The sequence below is a fragment of the Ostrinia furnacalis genome, unplaced genomic scaffold (genome assembly GCF_004193835.3).
Source record: "Ostrinia furnacalis isolate ACB-3 unplaced genomic scaffold, ASM419383v2 OfSCF3219, whole genome shotgun sequence".
In the NCBI taxonomy this organism is placed as follows: Eukaryota; Metazoa; Arthropoda; class Insecta; order Lepidoptera; family Crambidae; genus Ostrinia; species Ostrinia furnacalis.
The window spans coordinates 29,898-56,249 of record NW_021133458.1 but is presented as its reverse complement, the minus strand read 5'-3'; the positions used below and the strand labels follow the sequence as shown (position 1 = coordinate 56,249).

Below are 26,352 nucleotides of genomic sequence, written 5' to 3'. Positions count from 1 at the left end.
CATATAAGTAAAATGGTGGTAGTTACCTTGGTGGCAGATCAAGACCTGCCCCTACTGGGTACCAAGCCTGGAACTAAAAGCAGGTCGTTTCATTTCACCACAGAGGTGGTTTATGTCCCTATTTTAGTAAATAGAGAATTGGCCTTTCTTCATTATGGATTCAGATCCCAATTTAGGGACAGACAAATTTAAAATTTACAGACTTGAATGCACCTGATGGTAGATAAAGAAATATTCCATCCTCCAGAAAGCGCAGCGTAGGACGTACACCCACAAGGTGGACCGACGACCTCATAAAGGTAGCGGGAAGGCAGGCCGCTACGAACCGGCCATTGTGGAAATCATTGGGGGAGGCCTATGTTCAGCAGTGGACGTCCTATGGCTGAAAATGATTATGATGATGATTCTCCAGAATGGTTAAGCTATCGGTTCGATTGAGTCCTGACCTTAGTGACCTTCTAATCTGACACCAAGATAGTCACCTCAATTGTCACTACAACCCAGACAGTGCCAGTAATCCGATAGTTCCATACTAAAACTTAACGAACTGAAACGTCTACTCAGAGACCTTATCCAAACCGTTAAAAGTAAATAAAGTAACCCATAAAATCTCACTAACGACACCTAGGTACACAACAAGTTTTTCTCACTTACCTCCTGTAGTTGGTTTACAGGTGTAATGAAGCGATTTGCTCTCACATAATTATAGTCGCTAATTAGCTAGTGTAGGCCGTGTTACGGCGTTGTTAAAAGCACCTATATTTCAGAGGAGGGTGGCCATCATTTTGAAATTTAAAAATACTTTTTGAGAATTCTTCGTATAACCATTCTTAGTATATCAGTTACCATCAGGTGATCCGTCTGCTCGTTTGCTTCCTGTCTTATAGAAAAAAAACACAAAAAAAAGTTCTTTAAATACCAAATACAGAAATTGCTAACTTTACAAGATATTTATCCTCCTTCCACTTCGGTTGATCTATTGATAATTATTTTCCCCTTCAATCTAGTGGGCGAATTGAATAAATTATGTTTGTACCTCAAATCCAAAGGTTTTTCAAACCGATGGATATGGATATCCTGTACCCACAAAACAAAACGATCTTTTTTACCGCGTAGGTACTCGAACTCTATTCTAGCACTAGATTTCCGGTGTAATAATCAACTTTGACTCATCTATATCGTACAGAATTAAGTCTCAACAAAATTACGACTAGATTAAGCAGTCTTTTAGAACACAAAGGATAGTCTGTGTACTATCTGTCAATGTCAATTTGACAGCCACAATGATCTGCTTATTTAAAATGTTCACAGCCACATTCACATGCTAGCTGCGCTGGTGAGAGAAGCAGCACTTCTCTATGACACTCTGACCACTCCACACCACTCATATCTGACCACTTTTGTACCACACTGTGAATAATATCTTTGGATCTTTGAAAAGAAGCTATAAAAATGGTTTTTCCTACCTGGCTTTTTAAATGATGGTCACCCTACCGCCAGTAAACGTGACTGCGCTTGTTTCACGGCTATTGCCGTAGAAAAGCGGAGTAATTAATTCACTAACGCTAAGCTCTGCTCGGTTTATGTGCACTGTTTACTATGACAACACAGTAACAATAGTCAGTAATTACATCGCAGTACTGCCAGTGTGGCTAACTAATGTTTTAATGCGTGAAGTGTTGCTTTGTATTTTGTGGTTACTTGAATAACCTAGAAAGTCTTTTAGAATTAAAACGTTCTTTGTAATCGTCAGGGCAGGTCAGTGTGCTTACCATGAATTTACGTTAGATGTGTACGCTAGCGACTGCGTAAAAAACAGACAGTACAGCGCCTCTAGCGGCTACTTTCAAGAACTAAAATCTTCTAAAATTTTTGACGCACTCGCTAGCGAGTACACCTAACGTAAACTCATGGTAAGCACACTGGTATTTACTCTAGAATCAAATGAAGGTGATTCTGGTATATTAAAAAGGCCAGTCTCCTGTGGTGGAGACTGGGTCTACATATTATTATTATTTTGGGCCTTCATATGCGCCAGCTCGACCAGGTTTGATCTATTGTGGCAGCCCTTGTGTTTAGAGTTCACTGCTTAGTCCCGTTGAGTCTATAAATTTCCAGATTCTTTGGAGCGTGATATCTGCTATCATGCGGGTGCATGATGTGTCGCCCGAGATGGATACTTCTTTTGCTCATAAGCGGGCCGCATGAGCAAAGAACATGCATGGCCGTTTCTTCTTCTGTATGGCAGAATCTGCACAGAGTTTCCTACAGGAGAGTAATTATGGTGAAGATGAAATGGACGATTTGGCTTACATTCCCGGCCGTACATGTCGGCCGTTTGGTGTAGTGGTTCAGAACGGACTACTATGCCGAGAGATCCCGGATTCGATACCCGGCCGGGCAGAAATTGAAATGATGAATTTTAATTTCTGTGACGGGTCTGGGTGTTACTATGTATAATATGTATGTATTTAAATAAAAGTATATAAGTAGTATATCCGTTAAGCTAGCACCCATAACACAAGCATATTAATTGCTTACTTTGGGGCTAGATGGCGCTGTGTGAGATTGTCCAAAGATATTTATTTATTTATTTATTATTCCCCACGCTGCGGGTAAATTGGCCCTATTCCGAATTCGAAATCACACAGCCATAGGTATAACTTTAATGAAATACGAGTAGGTATATAAATAAAATAAAACCTGTTGACGGTCGCTATCTTCCGATTAAAAACTCTCAAAAATAAAAGCTTAAAGCCACTTGTAACCACAAAAAGTGACCCGGCCACTTAACCTGGCCTGCCAGGCGTGAACAGCGCAAAGAAAAATGATATTTTAAATTAATCTTAGCTGCAAACGTCGAGCGCCCTCTAACGACTTTACTCGGGACTTCAATGGTTTTAGGGTTCCGTAGGAGAAGTTTTTTGAAACAGAAGTTCAGTTGAAACACCACCAAACGGTGCTTACCGAGCTGGTTGCGTCACAATTCGCTTGCCTCTCAGATCGCGTCTGTGACTCAAGGCACCTTTCGTCATCATTATCATCATAATTTCAGCCACGTCAGCTGTAATACAAAAGTAATAAAGCTTGACACTGCTTATTGTGGTATATTTTCGCTAGTATCTGGCTTATGTGTTGGCTGGGAGGCCTCTCCCTATGATTTCCAAAATGACCCGTGGTGGCAGCTTGTATCCATCGCCTTCCTGCTACCTTTGTAAGGTTGTCGGTGCACCTTGTGGGTGGTCGACCTACGCTACGCTTCCCGCACCTTTAAGTTCTGAAAAATGGGTGTTGTTTCAACTCACCTCTCTGTTTCGAAACACCTCGGCCTCTCTTACCTAAAGGGTAGAAACGGGACTCTAATATTAAGATTCTACTATCTGTCTGTCACCAAGCTGTATCTCATTAACCGTGATACTTAAAATGTTGACGTTTTCACAGATGATGAATTTCTATTACTGCTATAACAGCTAATACTTAAAATAGAGTAAAAAAATATTGAAGTCTCATACAAAAACATGATATTTTAGCCGTTTTTTGGTCGAAACTACAACCTACAAGTGTACGGAATATTTTGTGAGCGACTACGACTCGCACTTGGCCGTTCTTTTTTAAGTAGCATATTAGATTATGGTCAGGCGGATCCTGTTCCAGTAGCGTTGCTGAAATTCCCGTTTAATACCTCCTCTCACCTTCGGGGACTGGTAATTTTATCGCCCCTGAATGTGAAGATAGTACAGCCAGTACATGCTGTTAAAATTGGTATTAAGGAATCTACAATAAGTTATGAAGTATGTTTATTGCCCTTCGATTTAAAAGAGTAAATAAATGCAGGCATTTTCATACTGCAGTTTTAAGTGATACTGTTAAACAGTTTCATTTCTACATTTTTGACGATACCAAGAAGATTTGTCTATTAATGCAAATTCATAAGATAAACAAAAAATATACATCCCAATAAAAGAACGCAATTTCTAAAAAAACACACACTTGAATAAAACCTTAACTCGGCACTTATTGCAATAAATTTTAAAAGCGCATTAATTTTTAAAACAGCATTAAGTACTATCGGGGACTCGAACGCCTTGACACCTTAAGGGCCTAAATTGTTTGCACACACACGCTCGATTAAGCTCCGCCCCCGTTCATTCATGTTTCGGGTCTAAGCAGNATATAAAAAAAATACATATCTATTTGTTTGTAACCAAATTCTATTATTAAAATTCTAAGGCTGAGTTGCACCATCTTACTTTAACTTTAACAAACGTCAAAATTCTGTCAAACTCCATACAAAAAGCACCGGTTACCGTTATAGCTACGGTCAAAGTTAGGTGGTGCAACTCAGCCTAAAACTAAGAAAGATTGAAGAAAAAGAAACATTTCGTTTTAAACCCTAACCGTATGACAATAAAGTGCACAATGGTATTTCGTATTGCAACCTAAGCCCTGATTGTCTCTTATTGGTCGTAGTAAAAATATAGTAAAATGCGTAACCAATTAGAGACGGGGTGAGCACGTGACCGGAGCGATGCGCTTACGCTAAAATTTCTACAAAGTGGTCAGGCGGAAGAGTCCCCGATAGTACCTTTCTAACTCCAAATTCAAAAAATCTGCGACCTCTTTTAAAAAGTGCAAATCTTTTGCGTCAATATTTTACGAAGGCTCTTTATTTCTATGGAATGTGCTGGCTGGTCTAGTTCAAGCTAGGTCATTATACTAATGAATATAATAATACTAGCTTTCCGCCCGCGGCTTCGCCCGCGTGGAATTTTGTCTGTCACAGAAAAACTTTATCGCGCGCGTCCCTGTTTCAAAAACCGGGATAAAAACTATCCTATGTTCTTTCCCGGGACTCGAACTATCTCTATGCCAAATTTCATCAAAATCGGTTGCGAGGTTTAAGCGGGAAAGCGTAACAGACAGACAGACAGACAGACAGACAGACAGACAGACAGACAGACAGAGTTACTTTCGCATTTATAATATTAGTTGGGATATATGTAATGAACAGCTTCCTGCTCACGCTTGTTCGTTGGCGAATACCTTATTTTTCACGACATGCACCTATTATTTTTAATACGTTACACTTATACGTTATACGTTACTGCCCTTTTGTCTCTATGTCTCAGAGTCCTCCACCTGGACATGAGCTCCCCTGGCTTACCTGGGAGTCTTTAAATAGACTTCGGACGCAAGTCGCCCGTAGTAAGGACAATCTGGTCAGGTGGGGATTCTTGGACGGCTTAAAAATGGAGTGCAGGTGCGGTTTTGTTCCCCAGTCGATGAGGCACCTGATGTAGTCGTGCCCTGAGTGCCCGAGCAACTGCACTCAGGAGGATTTGATGAGTGCTGCTGACAACGCCACTCTTGTGGCGGAGTTTTGGGCTGACACTGTATAGGTTTGTTGTCGACACGAAAAGAAGAAGAATACGTTACAACAATTATTTTTAACAGAAGATAATTTAAACATCCTGTACAATGAGAGTTATACGAAATAACCGCGATTTCCTAGGGTTTATGTTAGTCTTAATTAAGAATTAAATGATCGGTATTAATTGATTTTATTTAAAAGTACCTAATTTGAAAGTGACCTTACTGAAATGTCTTTCAAACTCCATCTTATTGTTATTTTCAAAGAAAAAGGACATTTTAATTATTATTTTTCACAATTTTCCTTGTTTTGTACCTTAATTAGTTGTAAACTGTTAATAAGGTGTAAAGCAGGTAGTTGAGAAAAACTAATTAAACAAAGACTTAACTTCTTCAAAAGTACCCTATATTAGACCTGATAACTTTTAATTAAATTTAAAGTTAGCATATTAATTGCTTTGAAATCAAAAAAGTCTATTAAGTTGTTAATAAGGGACATAATTTTAGTTCCAATAATACAATATCCTTGAAAGCCTACGCTAAAACTCGCGGTTCAGTAGATACCGAAAATTAGGCTGGGTTGCACCATCTTACTTTAACTTTGACACACGTCAAAAATCTGTTAAACTCCATACAAAAAACGCCGGTTATCGTTATAGTTACGGTCAAAGTTAGGTGGTGCAACTCAGCCTTAAGCTAAGCGTCCACTTGTCGGTATCGTACGCAACGGACGCATCGTACGAAACACATCGTATCGGATGTGCGATGCGTACGATGCGGACAGGTGGACGCACTTATATGAGTTTCCATATAAATAATACGACGATCCGTTGCGTGCGATACGTCCGATGCGTACGACCGACATGTGGAAGCTTAGCTTTAGTATGAGCCCGCGCAACGCCCATGCAACGTGGGCGGGCAGATTTATGAAAAAAACTTAGGGAGTTGAGGTTTTGATAGCTGATAAAAAGCATGAAATTATTGATTGGTTAACTATTTCATTATACTAAGCAATGTTATCTTTTGTTTCAGGTATCATGGATCAGAAGAAAAGACTACCATCTGTTAACAGTAGGTCTAACGACGTACAGTTCAGACCAGAGGTTTCAAGCCATACATCTTCAGCATTCAGAGGTAACAACTAATACTTTTATTAAACTACATCATAATTTTTGATTACCACACACCACAAGGTGAACCGACGACCTCATAAAGGCAGCAGGAAGGACCTGGATGCAGGCCGCTACCAACCGCGCGATATGGAAATCATTGGGGGAGGCCTATGTTGAGCAGTAAACGACCTGTAGCTAAAAGGATGATGATGACACGTAGCGTTTCAACTATAAAACACTTTTTGGTTGTTTCGTCTTCTTTTAGTTGATGTTTGAAACTAATAAATTATAGTACCTAACTTAAGGCAGTTCATTTAGTTTGGCTCCAAGACTATGACAGTTGTTATACCCCTAGCAATAGAGAAGAAGACATGAACATTGATTGACAATGTTGCATTTCATGTCTAAAAATCTTGATAAAGTAACAAAAAACTTACGGATGCGAGCAGCGCAGGAGGAGGCCATTGTCCAGCACGTCCTTCGGCTGAAACAAACGAAAAAAAACACATGTTTCAGTCTAATCACACTTCTTACACAAATCGTATTAGTGGAAACTTTTTAAAATTACCTTATAGCAAATCGTCCATAAATTACAAAAATCCGAAAGAAACCATTCATCCATTTACCGATTTAGATAAAATTATATCGAGACTCAGAAAAAATCATAACATAGATCGTTCCATCCACGAAGACGCGCCCCACTATTCTTCCGCTAATGTTTGAGTGTTATCGGTACACTCTAAATTATCCATGAGTGCACACGCATACTACAATAATGACGGATCAAACTCCCGCACCTCGCGATTCCCTCGACCAAAAATTGGTGGCTCGTCTTCGTGGACGAAACGATCTATATCTATCACTGGTTATTGAAATGGGACAATAAAATATTACCTACTTTACTACATCGTTGTATTATTTTTATTACTCGATAAGGTCTTCCTGACGAAATTCATGCAGATGAGGCCGTGGGCAAAAGCTACTCGTAGTACGTAATTTTATTAAAATAGAATGTAAAACGAGTCAATTCTTCCACAGGACTGGACGTTGAAGGTGCGCTTCGTTCAGAAGCGGGACGCCGGTATCTACGAGTGCCAGGTGTCGTCGCATCCGCCCACCAGCCTGTTCCTAAGGCTCGACGTAGTCGGTGAGACATTTATTATGAATTTTAATCTTTATTTATTTTTATTTAATAAGATAGAGAATAAGTGCTATAAATGCCGGAACAAACAAAGTCTAGAACTTGTACCATCTCGATCGATCAAGCTAAAAAAAAATTCAAGGTCAAAGTTCATAAATACAGGTTTTTGCGATTTTCAGCGAAACGGTAAGTTTTATTATAAAAATATGTAAGACAGCCTTTTAGACCATGCGATTATCTATAAAATAGTCTTTACACTTGGTGCTATACTTATTAGGTATTGTTAAAAGTATGGGTAATAATAATTTTTGGTTAGGGTATTGTAATTTTTACCTACTTTCCTCTTCGAACCCGTATTACAGAATAAGTCTTCCTGCCTACCGTCTTGCTCGCTATCCTAATTTTGTCATTTTATATGCTAGGTACGTACTTCTAGTTTATTTATTCCAATTTCTGAAAAAAGAGCGTTAAAATTTTGCGGAAAATTCATCGCAATAAAGCACGAGTTTAGATTCGGCGAGCTCACATTGCAATTCGAAATTTCGGTCAAGATTCCAATTTACAGAACTGTGCTCGCTGCGGTCGCAAATGAGATCCAAACAGACCATCAAAACAAGCCAAGAGCGAGTTAGATCAAATTTGAATTCAAATTCAAATTGTTTGTTTGTATGTAGTAGTAGGAAGGCGCAGGATGCAGGCCGCTACCAACCGTGCGATGTGGAAGTCATTGAGGGAGGCCTATGTTCAGCAGTGGACGTCCTGTGGCTGAAATGATGATGATGATGTAGATGAATGCCCTTTTTCAGGGCATTTGTACAGGACCAGAATGTAACTTGCCCAACTATCACTTTGGGACGGCATATTGGTTGGAGCTGAGAAGTGGCGGAAGAAACTAACACACACGAAGGGTTTGTACCATCGTATAGGATGCTAAATACTTTCTTAAATTGGCCAGTAATAAAAATACACATAGGTGCCTACTCTAAATCTGTCTGTGTCTAATTATACACTTTGTGTCAAATTTTAACTAAATACTATATAGAGCTTGCTGACAGTGGAAAAGAAAGACAGAAATGGCATACCTATGAAAAGGTCCGTAACAATACTTTGAGTATGAAACTCAAAAAAATATGGCACAAAGGTACCACTAAAAAAATACTTTACAAAGTAACGTACCTAATATTTCCCACAGCAAACCTGTGGTTCAATAATATCAGTTTATCAAAGCTACGAACGCCAATATCCTTCCATAAAAATTCCTTTGCGCCTGAAATTCTCGCTCAGTTTATATAAAACTTTGAAATTGGAGCGGCCATTACGTATCTCTCTAATCAGAATAACAGAAATCGAGTATTTTCACCTTGGCTCTGGAAAACCGAAATAAGTCCAGTTATCCCAGTTATTCGATTTGATCGGACTGAGTCCGGACGAATTGACAAATAAAACAAATAATTTGCTTTATTGGCTAGGGCAGGGCGCGAACGAGGATTTGCCAACGATTTATTGAGTCGTATTTGGTCTTCCATTTTGTCGATACATTTCCAGTTTGCAGTCTGTTTTGATTTTCTGGAATAATTCTGGAGATATTCCGAATTTTATAAATGTCTCGATGCGATCACCTAGTTAGTGTTTTAAAGTGTAGAGAAAATTATTTTTGATTAGTATTGAAACTTAATGGATCTCACTATAACTGAACTAGTAACAACTAATCGTGCGATGTGGAAGTCATTGGGGGAGGCCTATGTTCAGCAGTGGACGTTCTGTGGCTGAAATGATGATGATGATGCGTAGAGATCAACTTGGAGTTCATTTGTTTCAGACAAACGACGTCCACTGCTGGACAAAGGCCTCCTCCAAGGATTTCCAGAACGACCTGTCCTGCGCTGCCCGCATCCAGAACCACCCCATCGAGGACAAACTTAAATTCACATATTTTACTTGGATGCCTTTTTCGGAGTTAGAATTGTTTAAACTTTTGAAAACGTTCATACTGAAGCTAAGTTAAAGCTTTCGTTATCAATATTTTCCGATCAAACTATATCAATCAAGCTTGTAGTCACTAGGATAGTGACGTCACGGTTGCGCAAAAAGTTTTGGTAACCGTAGAGTCCGGTAATCTTTCTTGACGATTCAGTCAAATCACGTATGCGTACCGCCTTTTGTTTAAAAAACGCTAACAAGTGAGTGACTTAATCGGGAAAAAGGTTTCCCTCTATACCAACGAATCTGGTTAAGGAAAAGAGTATACGAATTCGTACCGGACTCGAATTTTTTAAATTGGTTAATTTGATTAGCACAAATTCGGGTATTAAAGAAATTGGAGATCTAAGAAAGTTGGAGAGAAATGAAAAATTGGTGACTTATTAACTGGAATTGAAGTAATTTTCAGCGAGTTTTAATATACTAAATTATCTTCGCTATGGATTTTTTTTCAACGATTGTTATCTATAAATTCTGAGCTAAACCGCAAGAATTTTCAATTTGTCTCCTTTCATAAAAACAAGAACATTTGAAGCTCAAACTCCAAAGAGTTTAATTTAAAAAGAAAATACTTCGCTCCTTTCATGTAAGCCCTCTAAAAACATTCTAGTACGGTTGATTTTATTTTAAGTCTTTTAATACTTTTTTAGGCTCCGTTAGAATATCCCCCGTTGTAAATTAGTTTAACGGCACACAAAAAACACCCCTTTGTGGAGCGTTTTTGTATCTTTTTCTGTGGGTTTCCTTTAATATACAGATCCTACATTTATATGGTAATCAGAGACTGGTGTTAAAATATCATCGGGGACAATGCAGACTTAGCGGTAAGGGACGTGAGTTTAAATAGGGGCACCGTAACGATATATTATGTGGTATTCAAATTTGGTAAGTAGGTCTTAGTCATATTAGAGGACGAAACTCAAAGCTCAATTCAATTTAAGGGTTCATTTAGACCAATCATACAACAGCATCTATAAGGGCTTACCACGGCAATCCAGTTCAGCAGGATCCCGCAAAACTGGCCTGTCGTGTGAGCACACAATATTATGTGTTTGAAATTTGAGGTATACCTAAATTCGATCAGATTGACTTTCACGGGACACTGCAAACGGGATGTTCGCGTGAATGTTAATATTAAAACACGTATGCGGGATAAGGCAAAAAAAAGTTCTTGTTAAACTTACATACAAGTTAAAAGTTGTTTTATAATACAGACTTATATGTAGCCAAGTTTCGCAAATCTTGATTTAAGTCACCCTTCAAATAGTTTTTTTGGTATTTTTAGACTATTTTATCGTGTTTTCAAATCGTTGAACCCTTAAAGAAGAATAGGAGCTAATTTTAAGAAACTTTGCCCTTACAGAGTCATCTTTTATGCGATACTGATACAGCGGTTTGAGATATACATTTAGTCAATGCTGAAAAGAAGCGCCACAAAAAACTATATTTGAAAATAAAAGAAAAAATACTTCATCATGTCTGTGATTCATATTTTTTTCAATTAAGTTCTATTAGACAGATTACAAGCTTAAAAACATGCTTGACTTGACTTGCGTAACACCATTGCGTTAAAAAGGTTCCTTTATCATTTCAGCCCAGTTCGCGCTACCTCTACCGGCACGGTTCATAGAGCAGTCTAACGACCGCTATTTGTCGCCGCCTAGTAGATAAATCCTGTCACGCGTTAGATCCGTTCGTTGTTTAGAGTTCGACACCATTAAACAAGGGGGTTAGGGGGATGGGGTGACCGCGAGGTCATTAGGATTGTGTACGTCACGGATGAAACAGGAAGCTAGTGTTTTGGAATTACTATCGGGGTGAATGTTTGAGCTAATGAGTCAGTGTTTGGCGAAAATGGCTCAATCTGCTCAAAGGCTCAATTTGCAGTGTATACTGGTATAAGACATAAGATAGCTTTAGCATTACTTAAATAATCATTTTTTAAGTAAAGTATGGGAAACAAACACCCACTTTTAGAGCCCTTTCAAATTAGACGTTTTGAGACGGACCGTTGTCGTCCGTTTGTAGTACCGCACACAGAAAATTGTAAGATAATTTCGTCAGAATAAAATTGACAAGTACCAACAGTAAGTTGCATACGCATGACAACAGTGCGGCTCAAAACGTTTAATTGATAGAGCCCTTTAGATCATCAGAGCTACGAGTATGTTGCTACTAAATCAAAATATGTGCTAGGAACGCCCAAGTTGTGTTGATTTTTTTAAACAGTCATAATATGTATTTTTTTTTACTTATTTGCACATTGATCAGAGCACAAGAGGCGAACTACGAGTAAATGGCATTATGGCATTAATGCCATCCTTTTAATTTATTAATACTCATGCTACAAACATTGTCTCCAAAAAGATAATGTTAACACCACACCCACGCTCGTTATGAGATCAAAACGGCGGAAATCTGTGCACTGGCTTGGAACACGTATAAAAGTAATTTAATTAGCGTTTCGTAAAAGCATCCATACATCGAAAATCGGATTAAATGTGTGGGAGGCGTCAATAAGTATACACATAATATTTGTGATGAAAATGGATTTCANTTGAATATAAAATAACTTGCAAAAAAAATTTAACCTCTAAGAAAGTAATTCCTTAGTAAAATTGTTAAAGTCTTTACCTGTTTGAGTAACATTTTCACCCGTCTTGACAAAATCCGCCATAACTGTTTTTTTTTAGTGTTTCCTATTGTAAATTTTAAATCTACTGTACATTGATCTCGGAGCCATCTACTTAGTAAATTCAAATCTAACTAGAGTGATTCTAAGTCAGCACCTGACAATATTATTCTTAAAGCGGGCAATCACTACCAGTGGGCAATCACTCTCTGGTTTACCCTACTTTTTTAGGCTCCGTTAGAATATCCCCCGTTGTAAATTAGTTTAACGGCACACAAAAAACACCCCTTTGTGGGGCGTTTTTGTATCTTTTTCTGTGGGTTTCCTTTAATATACAGATCCTACATTTATATGGTAATCAGAGACTGGTGTTAAAATATCATCGGGGACAATGCAGACTTAGCGGTAAGGGACGTGAGTTTAAATAGGGGCACCGTAACCATATATTATGCTGTATTTAAATTTGGTAAGTAGGTCTTAGTCATATTAGAGAACGAAACTCAAAGCTCAATTCAATTTGAGGGTTCTAATTGGTCGAATTTTCAACATTTAGATCATACAACAGCATCTTAAGGGCTTATTCCCACGGCAATCCAGATTTCAAGACCCCGCAAAACTAGACTGTCTTGTGAATACGCTTCATGTGCGTTTGAAATTCAAATTACAAATTCAATAGGATCGGTTTTTTGCGGGACACGGCAAACGGGATGTTTGTGTGCACGTTAATTTTATAACACAAATTATAAGCTGCTAAACGGGATACTGCAAAAAAAACTGTTCCTGCAAAAAACGGGATGTCCCCGTGGGAACAAGCCCCAACGAGATCGAATTAAACTTACATAAAAGTTAAAAGTTGTTATTATGTAGCCAAGTTTCGCAAATCTTGATTTAAGTCACCCTTCAAATAGTTTCGTTGGTATTTTTAGACTATTTTATCGTGTTTTCAAATCGTTGAACTAATTTTAAGAAACTTTGCCCTTAAAAAGTCGTCTTTTATGCGATACTGATTCAGCGCTTTGAGATATACATTTAAGCAATTCTGAAAAGAAGCGCCATAAAAAACTATATTTGAAAATAAAAGAAAAAATACTTCATCATGTCTGTGATTCATAATTTTTTCAATAAAGTTCATAGTAAACAGATTCAAGTTTAAAAACGTGCTTGACTTGACTTGCGTAACACCATTGCGTTAAAAAGGTTTCTTTATCATTTCAGCCCAGTTCGCGCTACCTCTACCGGCACGGTTCATAGAGCAGTCTAACGACCGCTATTTGTCGCTGCCTAGTAGATAAATCCTGTCACGCGTTAGATCCGTTCGTTGTTTAGAGTTCGACACCATTAAACAAGGGGGTTAGGGGGGATGGGGTGACCGCGAGGTCATTAGGATTGTGTACGTCACGGATGAAACTGGAAGCTAGTGTTTTGGAATTACTATCGGGGTGAATGTTTGAGCTAATGAGCCAGTGTTTGGCGAAAATGGCTCAATCTGCTCGAAGGCTCAATTTGCAGTGTGTACTGGTACATAAGATAATCTTAGCTTTAATTAAATAATCATTTTCCAAGTAAGGTATGTAAATAAAGCTCTTTGACAACTGGAAAATAAACGCTCACTTTTAGGTCGAGTCAGAGCTACGTGTGTTACTATAGAATCAAAATATCTGCTAAGACCGCCCAAGTTCTGTTGATTTTTTTACATAATAATAATGTATCTTTTTAACTTATTAGCGATGCTGTCGCGAGTATCGTAAACGTAAAAAGTCACCGTGGGCGAGCCTTATGGCATTTTCCATCAGTAACCTTCGACAAATCTATTTTCAATACTCGTGCTACAAACATTGTCTCCAAAAAGATAATGTTAACACCACATCCACGCTCGTTATGAGATCAAAACGGCCGATTTCTGTGCACTGGCTTGGAATATGTATAAAAGTAATTTAATTAGCGTTTCATAAAAGCATCCATCCATACATCGAAAATCGGATTAAATGTGTGGGAGGCGTCAATAAGTAGGTATACACATAATATTGTGATGAAGAGAAAATGGATTTCACGTGAAGTAATTTCGAAACTTATTTCCCACTTGAAAGGACTAGGTAGTATAATCGGTGCCAAGGGATACTGGCATTTTTGCTAACAAACAATGACGAATACTTATCGATATCGAGATGCCTATGTATCTGGTCATCAGCATCATCATTTCAACCATGGAAATCATTGGGGGAGGCATATGTTCAGCAGTGGACGTCCTGTGGCTGAGGTGATGATGATGATGAAACCAAGGAAAAAATATAATCGACCTAATACAAGAAGAATGAGCTATTCTATTCACACTGCATGTCAATTTACCAGTAGTGCGAAACGCCTATAAACCCAAAATAATGTTAGGAATAAAACAGCACTGCTAAGTCGATTTTTATCGAATAGTTTACAAAATTACCAGTTGAAATTGGCGCGGATTATGCCTAGATAGGATATAAAAAAGGCCAGACGTGTGTAATATTACTTTCCAGACAGAACTTTCATATAAGTTATTGAGCGGGCGTGTTTCTATCAAGGTGTCAACACTTCAGTCGTATGATTATGGAGAAGTCGATAAAGCCCGTTGAGACTATCGATAATACATAAAATAATAATAAGTTTATGAAACACGAAGCTGCTTCTTTCGTATTGCGAAAACACTCATATTCAAGGTCACCCACAGAGAGGGAGCGTGCTATGCTCGGAGTTTTCCTGCGTGATCGAAACAGATATAAGGAGAACCATAGGAAAACCAAAGTAACCGATATAGCCTGCAGAATACATAGTCATACTAAGAGTAGGCGCACACCATTGATTTTTCGTCGGCCGATAGTTTAGTCGGGCAGTTGATCAGTGCGCACACTACGCCGATTCGATTTGGCCGATTCTTCATACAAATTAAAATCGGGCACAACTATCGGCCAACTAAAAATCAACGGTGTGCGCCTACTCTAAAATAGCAGTGGACAGGCTACATAGCTCGTAGAACTGATGACCGTTGGGGCTCGGGGGAAGTTCTAAAGTTGCGACCACGGGAAGACAAGTTGTAGGGAGGCCTCTCACTCGGTGGACTGATAACCTGGTAAGGGACTCGGAAAGCACCTGGCAATGCAGGACTTGCCGTGGTGAAAATCCTTGAACAGGTCTTTGTCAAGCAGTTGAACATACTATAACATATTAATATTTTAATGTCTGAAAAAGCTAAACTTCATGATACTACTACAACCTAAATGAAACCCTGTTTCAAATGCAAATAAATAATCATTTATCATTTTGACGTCTTTTCGTTGAAACAAACGAACTTATAATAAGTACAGGTTGTTCAGTCTAGTACGATTGCGATCATGGAACTTGACCTTTACTAATGGGAATCCGACTAGTAACTTCGACGGGTATTTTGACTATTCTCGATAGTTCTCAGCACAACACTAATCAAAAGATAAATTCAGCTTAAATCCCCAGGCTATTCTTCACAAATTCGTTTAGCAGCCGAAACTATTTGTTATTCAGGACGTTCCTCATGCCATAATTTAGGCTAAAAGCCTTGTACGCATTAATCTTATTACAAACCCTTGTTACAGAACATTTTGATTCGCATTTCATTACATACAAGGTTTTAGAATTGACTAGGATTTTACTTCTTATTTCATTATAGCTGACCCGGCAGACTTCGAACTGCCTTTACTCATGAGGGATAATTTAGGATTCTAATAGTGAAAGATTTTTTCAAATCGGCCCAGTAGTTTCGGAGCCTATTCAACAAACACAAACAAATAAACATCAAATCTATCCTCTGTTTAAGATTTGTTTAGATGTAGATTAGACTTTCACAGTTCCGTAGTCTGCCAATGACTCTAATGTCGAACAAAGGAGGTAACCAAGGTTTACCATTAGGACCAGTTCTGTTCCTCAATTAATTTGTTTATTGACTAGTTCATAAAAGTATTATGAGGTGTCAAAACATAGTTCTTCATTGACTAGCACGACAAATTCATTTTTTTAAGTCACCATGACGTCATCACTTTTTGCCAACTTTGTCAACTTTCAATCTTAGACCTATTGAGAAAGTATTTTTTGTCCACATTCATCATTTAAAGTATTGAAGTAAACGGATTTTGTATTGTTTCAGAGGCGCGAGCGCAGATATCAGGGCCGACAGACAAATACCTGAAGCCAGGGTCAACGCTGCGACTGCAGTGCTCGGTGGTGCAGACGACTGAGGCGCCTGCGTTTGTGTTTTGGTAAGTTTACATTTGATTGTTATTACAGTATGACGATACGGCGCATGATGAACGTTAGGGCTTGTTCCTACGAAGACAACCCTTTTTTGCAGGATCTGTTTTTTTGCAGTATCCCGTTCTTCTTCTTTTCGTGTCGACAACAAACCGCCCACAGTGTCAGCCCAAAACTCCGCCACAAGAGTGGCGTTGTCAGTAGCACTCATCAAATCCTCCTGAGTGCAGTTGCTCGGGCACTCAGGGCATGACATCAGGTGCTTCATCGACTGGGGAACAAAACCGCACCTGCACCCCATGTTTAAGCCATCCAAGAATCCCCACCTGGCCAGATTGTCCTTACTACGGCCAACCTGCGTCCGAAGTATATTTAAAGACTTCCAGGTAAGCCAGGGGAGCTCATGTCCAGGTGGAGGACTCTCAGACATAGGGACAAAAGGGCAGGGGAGATCAGCTCTCTCACACCATAACCTGCATCTCTCTTAAATCCCGTATTATAGTTATCTTAGTATCCCGTTAAATTTAACACACACATAAATGTGTTCAAATGACGGTCTAGTTTTGCGGGATTTTGAGTTACTGGATCCCGCAGGATAATATTACAGGAGAGATGATGACTTATGATTAACATTATCTAAAGTGTCAAATGTATCTCTTCTCTTACGTTACGGGATATGCAGATTACGTGCCAGAAGGATCCGTATTATCTTTTAGTCATTAAATCGATTAGCGAATCGATAGTACACACTACTTAGTAACTATAATATCAAACATACCTAATAAACATGGTATCGTCTATTAGTTACGTTAATTACCGAATGGTGTGTTAATTGAGAAGCTTCACAAGATGCAATTAGGATGTGCTGTCTTGTGCTGTCTTATTGTGGTATGCACTTGGTTTTCACTGAAGCATTTTCAATTTAATTGTCCCAAAATATGCAATGTTAACCAATTAAATCATATCCCGGATTACATGATTCCTATTGATATATCATAAATTAACGGCCGCCCGCTACTTCGTACGCGTGGATCCCATTCTACCCCCATAGGGGTTGGATTTTGCAAATCCCGTCTTAGTGAGCACCTACGTTCTAAAAGAAACCCCCATGCAAAATTTGAGTCTCCTTGCACTTATAGTTTCTGAGATTTCGTTATGAGTGAGTGAGTCAGTGACCATTCGCTTTTATAGATAGATAGATAGATGTGTATACCAGCTACAGATCCTGGTTACATAGTTGTGTAGTTGATCCAACGAATAGACCATGCCCATCCATTCGTTTGTAAGTGCAAATAACAATTTCTTCCACAAACATTTAATTCGAACTACAACTTCCACCAACTTTACATTGCTTGTTTATTCAGAACTAAATCTCGTTACAAATTCCAAGACAGCAAACACAAACATCAAGTTAAATTCAAAGCGTTCAAAGTGCTGCACCTAATTGCAAAAAAGAGACAACTAATTAGTGCACCAACCCGTTCACGTAAACTGCGACCTGACCAAGCCAGGGGTTAATATTATAATTCTCAAAACTTACGTTGGACAACGGATAAAACCAATTTGTTATTCGAGTTTAAAGTAGGTACAACTGGAATTTGGCATTTATTGACTTAGGGATGATAATAACTTCAGGTCTTAGGTTCAAATTTCAAATTAAAATCAAATTATTTATTTGCTTAAAACACGGTAGGTACATGGTTCAGTACCTCTAGTAGGAAAAACTTTCGAGTTCGTTTCGTTGCGTATTCAAAGTGTCATCGAAAAATTTTGTATGAAAAATTAAACAGCGCCCCCTATATTATAGCCGCCCTAGGGGGCGCTGTTTAATTTTTCATACAAAATTTTTCGATGACACTTTGAATACGCAACGAAACGAACTCGAAAGTTTTTCCTACTAGAGGTACAGGTCATTAAACCTTTGTTTGTCACCTGTCATCCGCTTTGCAATGGAGGGAAGTCGAACCTTAACTTCGAACTCCTGTTCTTCCGATTAATTTCGTTGCGGGTCCAATGACAGTTTAACTGTCCCCCGGGACAAACTTGACCTTCACGAACTCGAAACGTACAAAAATTCGTCCTCGTTTTGAACTCGAAAGTTTTTCGTACTAGTGGTACAGGTAAGAGAAAAGAGTGTAGGCCTAAACCTCTTTTTGATTTTAGTAAATTAGAAAAGGTCGTCCTCTGCAGGTAGACACATAATGACAATTTTTTCGAACTATAAGAATTAATTATTGCACCCTAGCTTTTACCCCGGCTTCGCTCGCATATATTTCGTTGAGTCACAGGCAGATTTAGCCTCTGTCACTAAGGAATAATTGAGCTTTCTACTGGTGAATGGATTTTCAAAATCGATTTAGTAGTTTCAGAGATCACCTCTAAAAATACCCACAAACTTTACCGCTCTATACTAATATTACTGTAGATAATAATGCTATAACACTTTTGCCACTGAAATCAGAAACCGCGAAAAGCGTGACCTTTTTACGTGATAGTAATTCCATTGTGGTAGTAGGCGTGATATCACACACATAACGTTTACGTATTAATTATTATGACCGCAACGTAGAGCTGCGGTCACACAAAAACTGTGTGAACATGGAGTGTATATTATTATCATAGTTGCCAAAAACAAAGGTGCTACAAACGTAGTGGCGACAGTACGTAATGCCGACAATCAATGGCGCGACTGCACATTAGCTCGACAAACGTTAGCGCGACAGAACGATGGTTCGACAAACGAAAGCACGAAAGGACTTTGAAGCGACAAACCCTAGCGCGACATTACTTAGGCTGTACTTAAACTGTGTGAAGTTTTTGCAGCTTGTTATTTGTATTCATTTATTGGTTACTTTTTGTGATTAATGCGTGTCATATAAAAAAACATTATTAATTTTGAAATATGTTTCATCATCATCATCATCATCATTATCATCATCATCATCATCAGGTCATGATGCAAGAGTAAGTACCTACGCTCCTAATATTACCAGAGGCCCATCCTCACTCGTCAGACGGGTAGGAATATTATGGCATCGTCCCATGAAGGCATCCAGTTTTTTGCAGGATTTCGTTTAGTAGTAGATACGTGTCTTAATATTAATATTCACACGAACCTTTGGCAGTGTCCCGCAAAAATCGTACCGGATTCTGTATCCTGTAAAACTGGATTGCTGTGAGAAAGGACCGTTTTACTGGTGCTTATTATGGAAACTTTGAATAATAGTTTATTAGTTTAATAAGCTGTTAGTGTACTAGTAATTTTACTAGATGAGCTGAGCGGTAGAGGAATATTCCGCTTAAAGGATTACTAAATTAATTATCGCTCTAGTGGAAAAGTGATTAGAAGTTCTAGGAATTTAACATAGAATGAGTTATTTTACAAGATAGTCATATCTCCAGTAGCTACAAGTACCTATACTCAACCTTCACTTGTAGATACTGGAGAAAAACTAAAATCTCTCTCCATAGGTCCAAAATTTCCATCAGGTGGGATGCAGGACAAGAGCTACCTCGTTATGGTTTAAAAAATAAGCAAAACTGCCAGACAATAGATATAGAACTTTTACCTGTTTTTATAGATACCTACATAAATAACCCTCCTTATGGCGCAATCAGATAAAAAGTCATAAGTCATTGTTTTCTTCAAATAGGCTTCTTAAAAGTTGGTGAACAGTGGTACCGGAGGCATTCGTAATAAAAGACTGCGAAAGAGGGTAGACCGATATAATCTGCCCATAACATATCACCCGCCAATTTCCTCAGTTACTCCGTGATCATGGCGCTTGCAACAGTGCCGAAATATCGGAAACTCTAAACTAGGGTACTTGGTAGCAATCCCGTCAATAATAATTATTCTGTTAGTGACCACGAAAGCTTGTCGAATTGCCGATAAACAAATTTAAGATACATATAAAAAATACCCTTATGTCCAAAGGGTACTACAAGGTTCAAGACTATATTGATGACAAGGATGCGTGGTCAGTTCAGTCTGCACATATTTGATGTAATTAAATTTGACTATTCTTACCGTTAGATAATTCCTGGCAATAAGTGGTGACTGAGTTTGTTCCGGCGTTTCTTCTCAGCACTTGCCATATGTTTGTCTCGAAGCGCTGGTAGGGCCCAAAAGATAAGGAGACATGTAAAGTGCCCCATAAGGGCTACCTTTTTCTTTTTTTTATTATTTTCTATTGACGTTCATAAGTGCCACTTGTGGTTTATACTGAATAAATATTTTTGATTTTGATTTTGATTTTGCTTACAACAATATATTCTCAAAAGCGTATAACTTTCACCCTACACCAATACACAATAAATGGGCCAGTGATGAGAAGAAGCAGTGCCAGAAACTCAGTCATCCACCATAGAATCAAACCCGCCACAACTAGCATAGTACCCAACGCATACGACTAACGCCCGTATTCACAAACATTACTATGAGGGCTCACAGTGCGCGCGGACGCACAGGGTGACACGCGAACCAATCACAGGGCTCTATTCAACGCTGTGCTTTCGATTTGCTGCTTCACTTAAGCAAGCATCGTTTGTGAATACGGGCGTAAGTCAAGCAGTCTTCAAATAAACAAAACACATCTCACGCACACCCTGTAAATGTGAATACACCTTTACACCCCAGAATGAAAGTGGCCAGATTATTTGGCACACCGACTTGGCACCGCGTTTTAAATTGGCATAAAGACGCGAGTTTATAGACTGGAGAACTGAGCCAGAGACGCAAATCTACTGAATAAAGCTTTTTTACTGTAAAAAAACTTGCCAAGTGAATAAATGATGTTTGGTATGATTAATAAATTAATATCATATAATAATAATAATAATAATATAAACACTTAATTAATCTTATTATAGATCAGGTACTTGGCAATGCCCGTAGCCGATCTTTAATTTTCCAGCTTTTAAGCTGAGGTGGAAAAAGCACAAAATATAAATAATAATAATATCCTTGGACATTTTACACTGCGCTTCTAGTCCCAAACTAAGCAAAGCTTGTTCTATGGGTACTAGACAACGGATATAAACATACTTAAATACTTTTTTTTTTTTTTGTAAATACATACTTATTATACATAGAAAACACCCAGTCCAATACAAACAAATATGTTCATGCACAGAAATGTTTGTACTGTGCGGGAATCGAACCCGCTACCTCCGGAATAGTTGTCCGTTTCGAAGCACTACACCAAACGGCCGACTACCCGGCCCGCTACCTCCGGAATATAAGTAGCGGGGAAGCGCTGGACGCAGGCCGCTACCAATCGATCAACATGTAAAGCATTGGGGGAGGCCTATGTTCAGCAGTGGACGTCCTATGGCTGAAATGATGATGATGTTGAATAAATTAATAGCTACGTCTGCAGGGTTAAGTATCGTACTACATAGTTGCCCGTGGCTTTGCTCGTTCGTTATAAATAAAGGAGCCTTGTTTTTTCTGCATCTAAGTTTCTTCCGCCACGTCATCTCAGTACCAGCCTATGTTGTCCCGAAGTGGTGGTAGTGCAAGCTATATTCGGGACTGGTATAAGTGCCCTAGAATGGGCCTATGTACTGAATAAACTATGTATTGAATCCATCCATCCACTCACAAACTTTCTCATAAAATATCTGTAATACGTGTGGAATAGGGTTTAGGATTGTCGAATGTATTATAGCTGAAATTCGATATTTCTTAGTGAGTTATTAGAGGTACAAGTACAACTAACGGTGATGGAAAAGGTAACAGGATTGATGGATGTGATTGGACATAAATTTTGGGAAAATGTTTCAATAGAAATGCTTTCAGTTAAATCAACTATGTCAATCGTCTAGCTCAGTGATGGCCAAGATATTTACGGTTGACCGCAAAGATGATTTTGGTAGCCCGCGAGAGTTAAATAAACTGAACAGAATGATTGAAAATGAAAAATGTTTTATTTCACTCATCTAAACTGTACCCATGGTTCTATCTAGTAGCACAAAGTGGTTAGATTATGTCTAGTGGTTACAAAATTATTATTATTTGATCTAGAGGTCCTGGATTTGGTTCCCTACATTTTGAAAAATGACTTTGGGGAAATTATTAAGCATTTAATAAATTTTCTACATGACAGGCTTAGCCTAGCGTAGAAATCTCAGTTACTTTATGAACTGAAGCGTATGTCGGTACAACCTTAGCATTAAACGGGTCTTTAAGGAAATGTATGTACAACAATGCAATGTAAGCAATGTAAAAAATGTTAAAGTTGTTAAAAGAACTTTTATTTATTTTATTTATTTTATTTTATTTTTATTTTATTTTTGCATTAACTAAAGAAGAGCGTAGGTTCAATACCCAACTGAATCAATCGATTATTGTACCGTATTATTATTAGTAGTAAATTATTTCTGTATCATTCAACGTCATATAACTCAATTTAACAGTTCACGAGTTAACTGTTAACTGCTAACTTCAATTAACGAACTACGCAGTATTAATAAAGATTGACGTAATAATAGTTGATCTAAACTGGATGTTCAATTCAAGTTAAATTACATTAAGCAAATGAAGGCCTAATTTCGTGGAAACAAGGTGCATATTTCAACGACATTCAAGTTCGGTGTACAGTTTGTTTCAGTTAATGAAATATTCATCTAAATGTCAACATCATTCAGGCCTTATTTGCTTGACAGTATAGTCAGCATCAAATAGGTATCCCTCGGGACGGGTTACCTACGCCATATCGAATGACAAATGATCGAAACACAAAATATCGAATACGTTTCATCGAACGATCAAAATATCGAAAGTCGATATAGACGTTTTTATTTAACCTCCTGGGGCCCGGGAATTATTTTTATCGTGAATTCATATGAAAACTATCCAAATAGTATTAATAATTGATATAATTATCTTAAAAAATAAAATAAAATTTTTTATCTGGAAAACGGCAATTTTCTCAATGTCATATATTTACGACATCGGTTCCCAATGTCAACGACTTTTTTATTTCATGTACAGGATGTCCCGTAATAAATTGCACAAAAGTAATTCCTAGTTAAGTTTCTTGACTATCTACAACGAATTTGAATCGATTTTTGAAATATATTGAGATGCCAAAAATTTTTTGTACATATTTTTAATTTTTTTTCTGCCTGTACTTACTTTTTTTTATGCAGTGGATGCAAATATTGATATTTTTTAAGTACCTTTTCGTTAAAATGTGGCTAGATAGATTCTTTATCAAGTTTTATGTCATTTTTGGGCAATAACATTGCATCTCTATTTTTTTTTAAATAGTATTTCAAAATTTAATTGCATTTCATATGGATGACTGAAATTAAAAAATCCTCGTGATAAAAAAATGCATCACACCAATGTGTAATTAACATTAAGTGATGTAGATAAGGTCAATAGCAATAAAAAAAATTAAAAAACAATTTGATTAAGTGCCTAATGAAATTATTTTAATTTCATAAAAAAAAATCAAAGTGACTTGAGGTGTTGATAATACTTCTGGGCCGACTTTACCAGTAAAATCGAGTTTTGAGTGTTCTAATATGTTATATTCGCATATATCTACCTAAACAAATAAGAAAATAATATCAGATTGTATGCTATTTAATAGAAAATGTATAATGTCATACAGGTATTACACTGGGCTCTGTCAGTTTACACTAGTAATTGGGACCTCATGTAATACCTGTATGACATTCAGATTTCACCATGGTTTTCGTAGTTTTCATACGTATTTCCACAATCAGTGATACTCAGATAATAAAACAGTTCAAATCCCAAAACGAATAATAACAAAGTCTTATAGAAATCGTTCATATTTTAGTAAAATTTTCATTATTACTAACCACTTGTTCTCGGTCGCGGCGCCGTCGCTAGTTCAATTAAAGATAAAAAAATATAAATGTCACTTCACTAGCCAATCACAGCTAAGAATGATGGACAGATGCACCATCTAACTAACTAACGTAAATGTTCTGGTAAATTTCAACAGATAGCGTTGATTTATATTTTTTTGTTTTATGTAATAAATATATGACGCCAGGCCCCAGGAGGTTAATTCATCTACCTTGCTCGGCTCCGGTGCATGGTTGTGTTTGGTCGTACAGTTTTGTTTTGCCAGTTAATGTGTGCCTTAAGTATTTTTGTGCCTGAAAAGTTTATAAATTTGGAGAATCAGGTCCGTGGGAACCTATTATAAGCCTAGCCTGTCCCAAAAAGGAAAAACAGTCCTCATTTTGGAGGGCTTTTTAATGGCAATAAACAAAAATGTTGATGAAACATTCTATTGGTATTGTAGCAGTAACATTTGTTGAAAAGTTGTACGACCAAACACAACCATGCACCGGAGCCGAGCCAGGTAGATGAATTTAATAAAAACGTCTATATCGACTTTCGATATTTTGATCGTTCGATATTTTGATCGTTCGATATTCTGAACGTTCGATATTTAGTAGCCAAAAAGTTCGCAACACGTCTTTGTTACAATTGGAATAAGGTTGTGTGGTGAACTTATTGATCAACTTTGGGTGTCACGAAATATTTGAATATTTAACTGTCTATGGAAGTACCAATATATTGTTTTAACTTTCTTGGTCACTAACCTAATTATTATTTCTGACGGGATTGCTACCATTTACCTACCTACCTAATTTTGGGTTTTCTATATTTCCAATATTTTTCTTTTTACGAATAACGAGATTTTTCCCAATGGATGGACGAACTAAATAAAATTCTCAAAGCAGATAAAATCATAGTTTAGCAATATGTCCGCTTGGGCATGGTAGCTCGCGCGCCCGTATTCACAAACATTTCAATGAGGTGTCACAGTGCGCGTGGAAGCACAGGGTGACACACCGACCAATCACAGAGCTCTATAATAATCGCTGTGCGTTCGATTTGCCGCTTCACTTAGGCAATCATCGTTTGTGAATACGAAACTCCAACCACTGCTGAGGACTCGTGCGTGTATTATGCATTAATAGTGATTTTGGGAAGAGCCTGGATGCAAGAAAGGCAGGACCAGTCGTTGTGAAAATCCTTGGGAGACCTTTGTCCACTTTGTTGGATCATCAGTCCACCGAGTGGGCCTTACACTACATATCGCCCATTTGCGACGACACTGTGACATCTCGACATATACAATTTTTTGTTTTACCGAAATTCTGAACCGCGATCTTGCGTTCTTTTATCTCCAAAAACAGGGTATTTGTTACTCCAAAAACAACAATACTATGAGAGAAAGAGACAAAATATTACGTTATAGCGCTGGCTCGTTCGGCGATCTAGTTGGCTTCGACACTGTGACAGTTCAGTTGCCACCTGCGCTTTGAGATGTGAGGTGCTCTTCGTTTTTAAGAAAAACGTGACATCTCGAGGATACCGCGGTATTGATGACAAAGGTAAGTTTTTAAAATATTTTTATTTTATTCGACAATGTGGCACGTCATACTTATCACAGTGTTCTTCTAAAACAAAAAGCAAAGTAAAAGATAAATTATTTATATGTCACGTTATTCTTGTAAGAAAATCGAAGTATCATCGGGACATCTTAACTAGTAACGTTGTAGATGATGAAAATTTTTCCTATATTGGAAATATGTTGTAGGTCATTTGTTGATGTTCTGTTATTGCAGAATACATGTTATTGAAATTGAATGGTATATCTACTTGTCACGTTGTATACGCTAAACAGTAATACTAAACTCCAGATATCATTACAGATGGGGACTAGCAATGCAAAAAAGCAAAGGTTAACATTTGTGGCGATGCACTGCCTGAAGGAATTCCACAACCTAATCCGACAACATGACTAACAGCGCTATGCGAGCGCTGTGAAAGGGTCTCTTTGAGCTACAATAACGTCGGAACTAAT

At 37.9% G+C, this 26,352-nt stretch overlaps 1 protein-coding gene across 1 annotated transcript in view; it reads left to right on the top strand.

Annotated features, from left to right (window-relative positions):
* Positions 1-6,402: 6,402 nt before the first annotated feature.
* LOC114357536 (Down syndrome cell adhesion molecule-like protein 1 homolog) overlaps positions 6,403-26,352 on the top strand; it is a gene marked incomplete at its 5' end in the record, with an annotated part of 41,318 nt that continues 21,368 nt past the window's right edge. The window contains 3 exons of the mRNA XM_028311216.1: positions 6,403-6,504; positions 7,521-7,629; positions 16,383-16,494. Coding sequence (XP_028167017.1) covers positions 6,403-6,504; positions 7,521-7,629; positions 16,383-16,494 — 323 coding nt within the window. The remainder of the gene's footprint in view (positions 6,505-7,520; positions 7,630-16,382; positions 16,495-26,352) is intronic.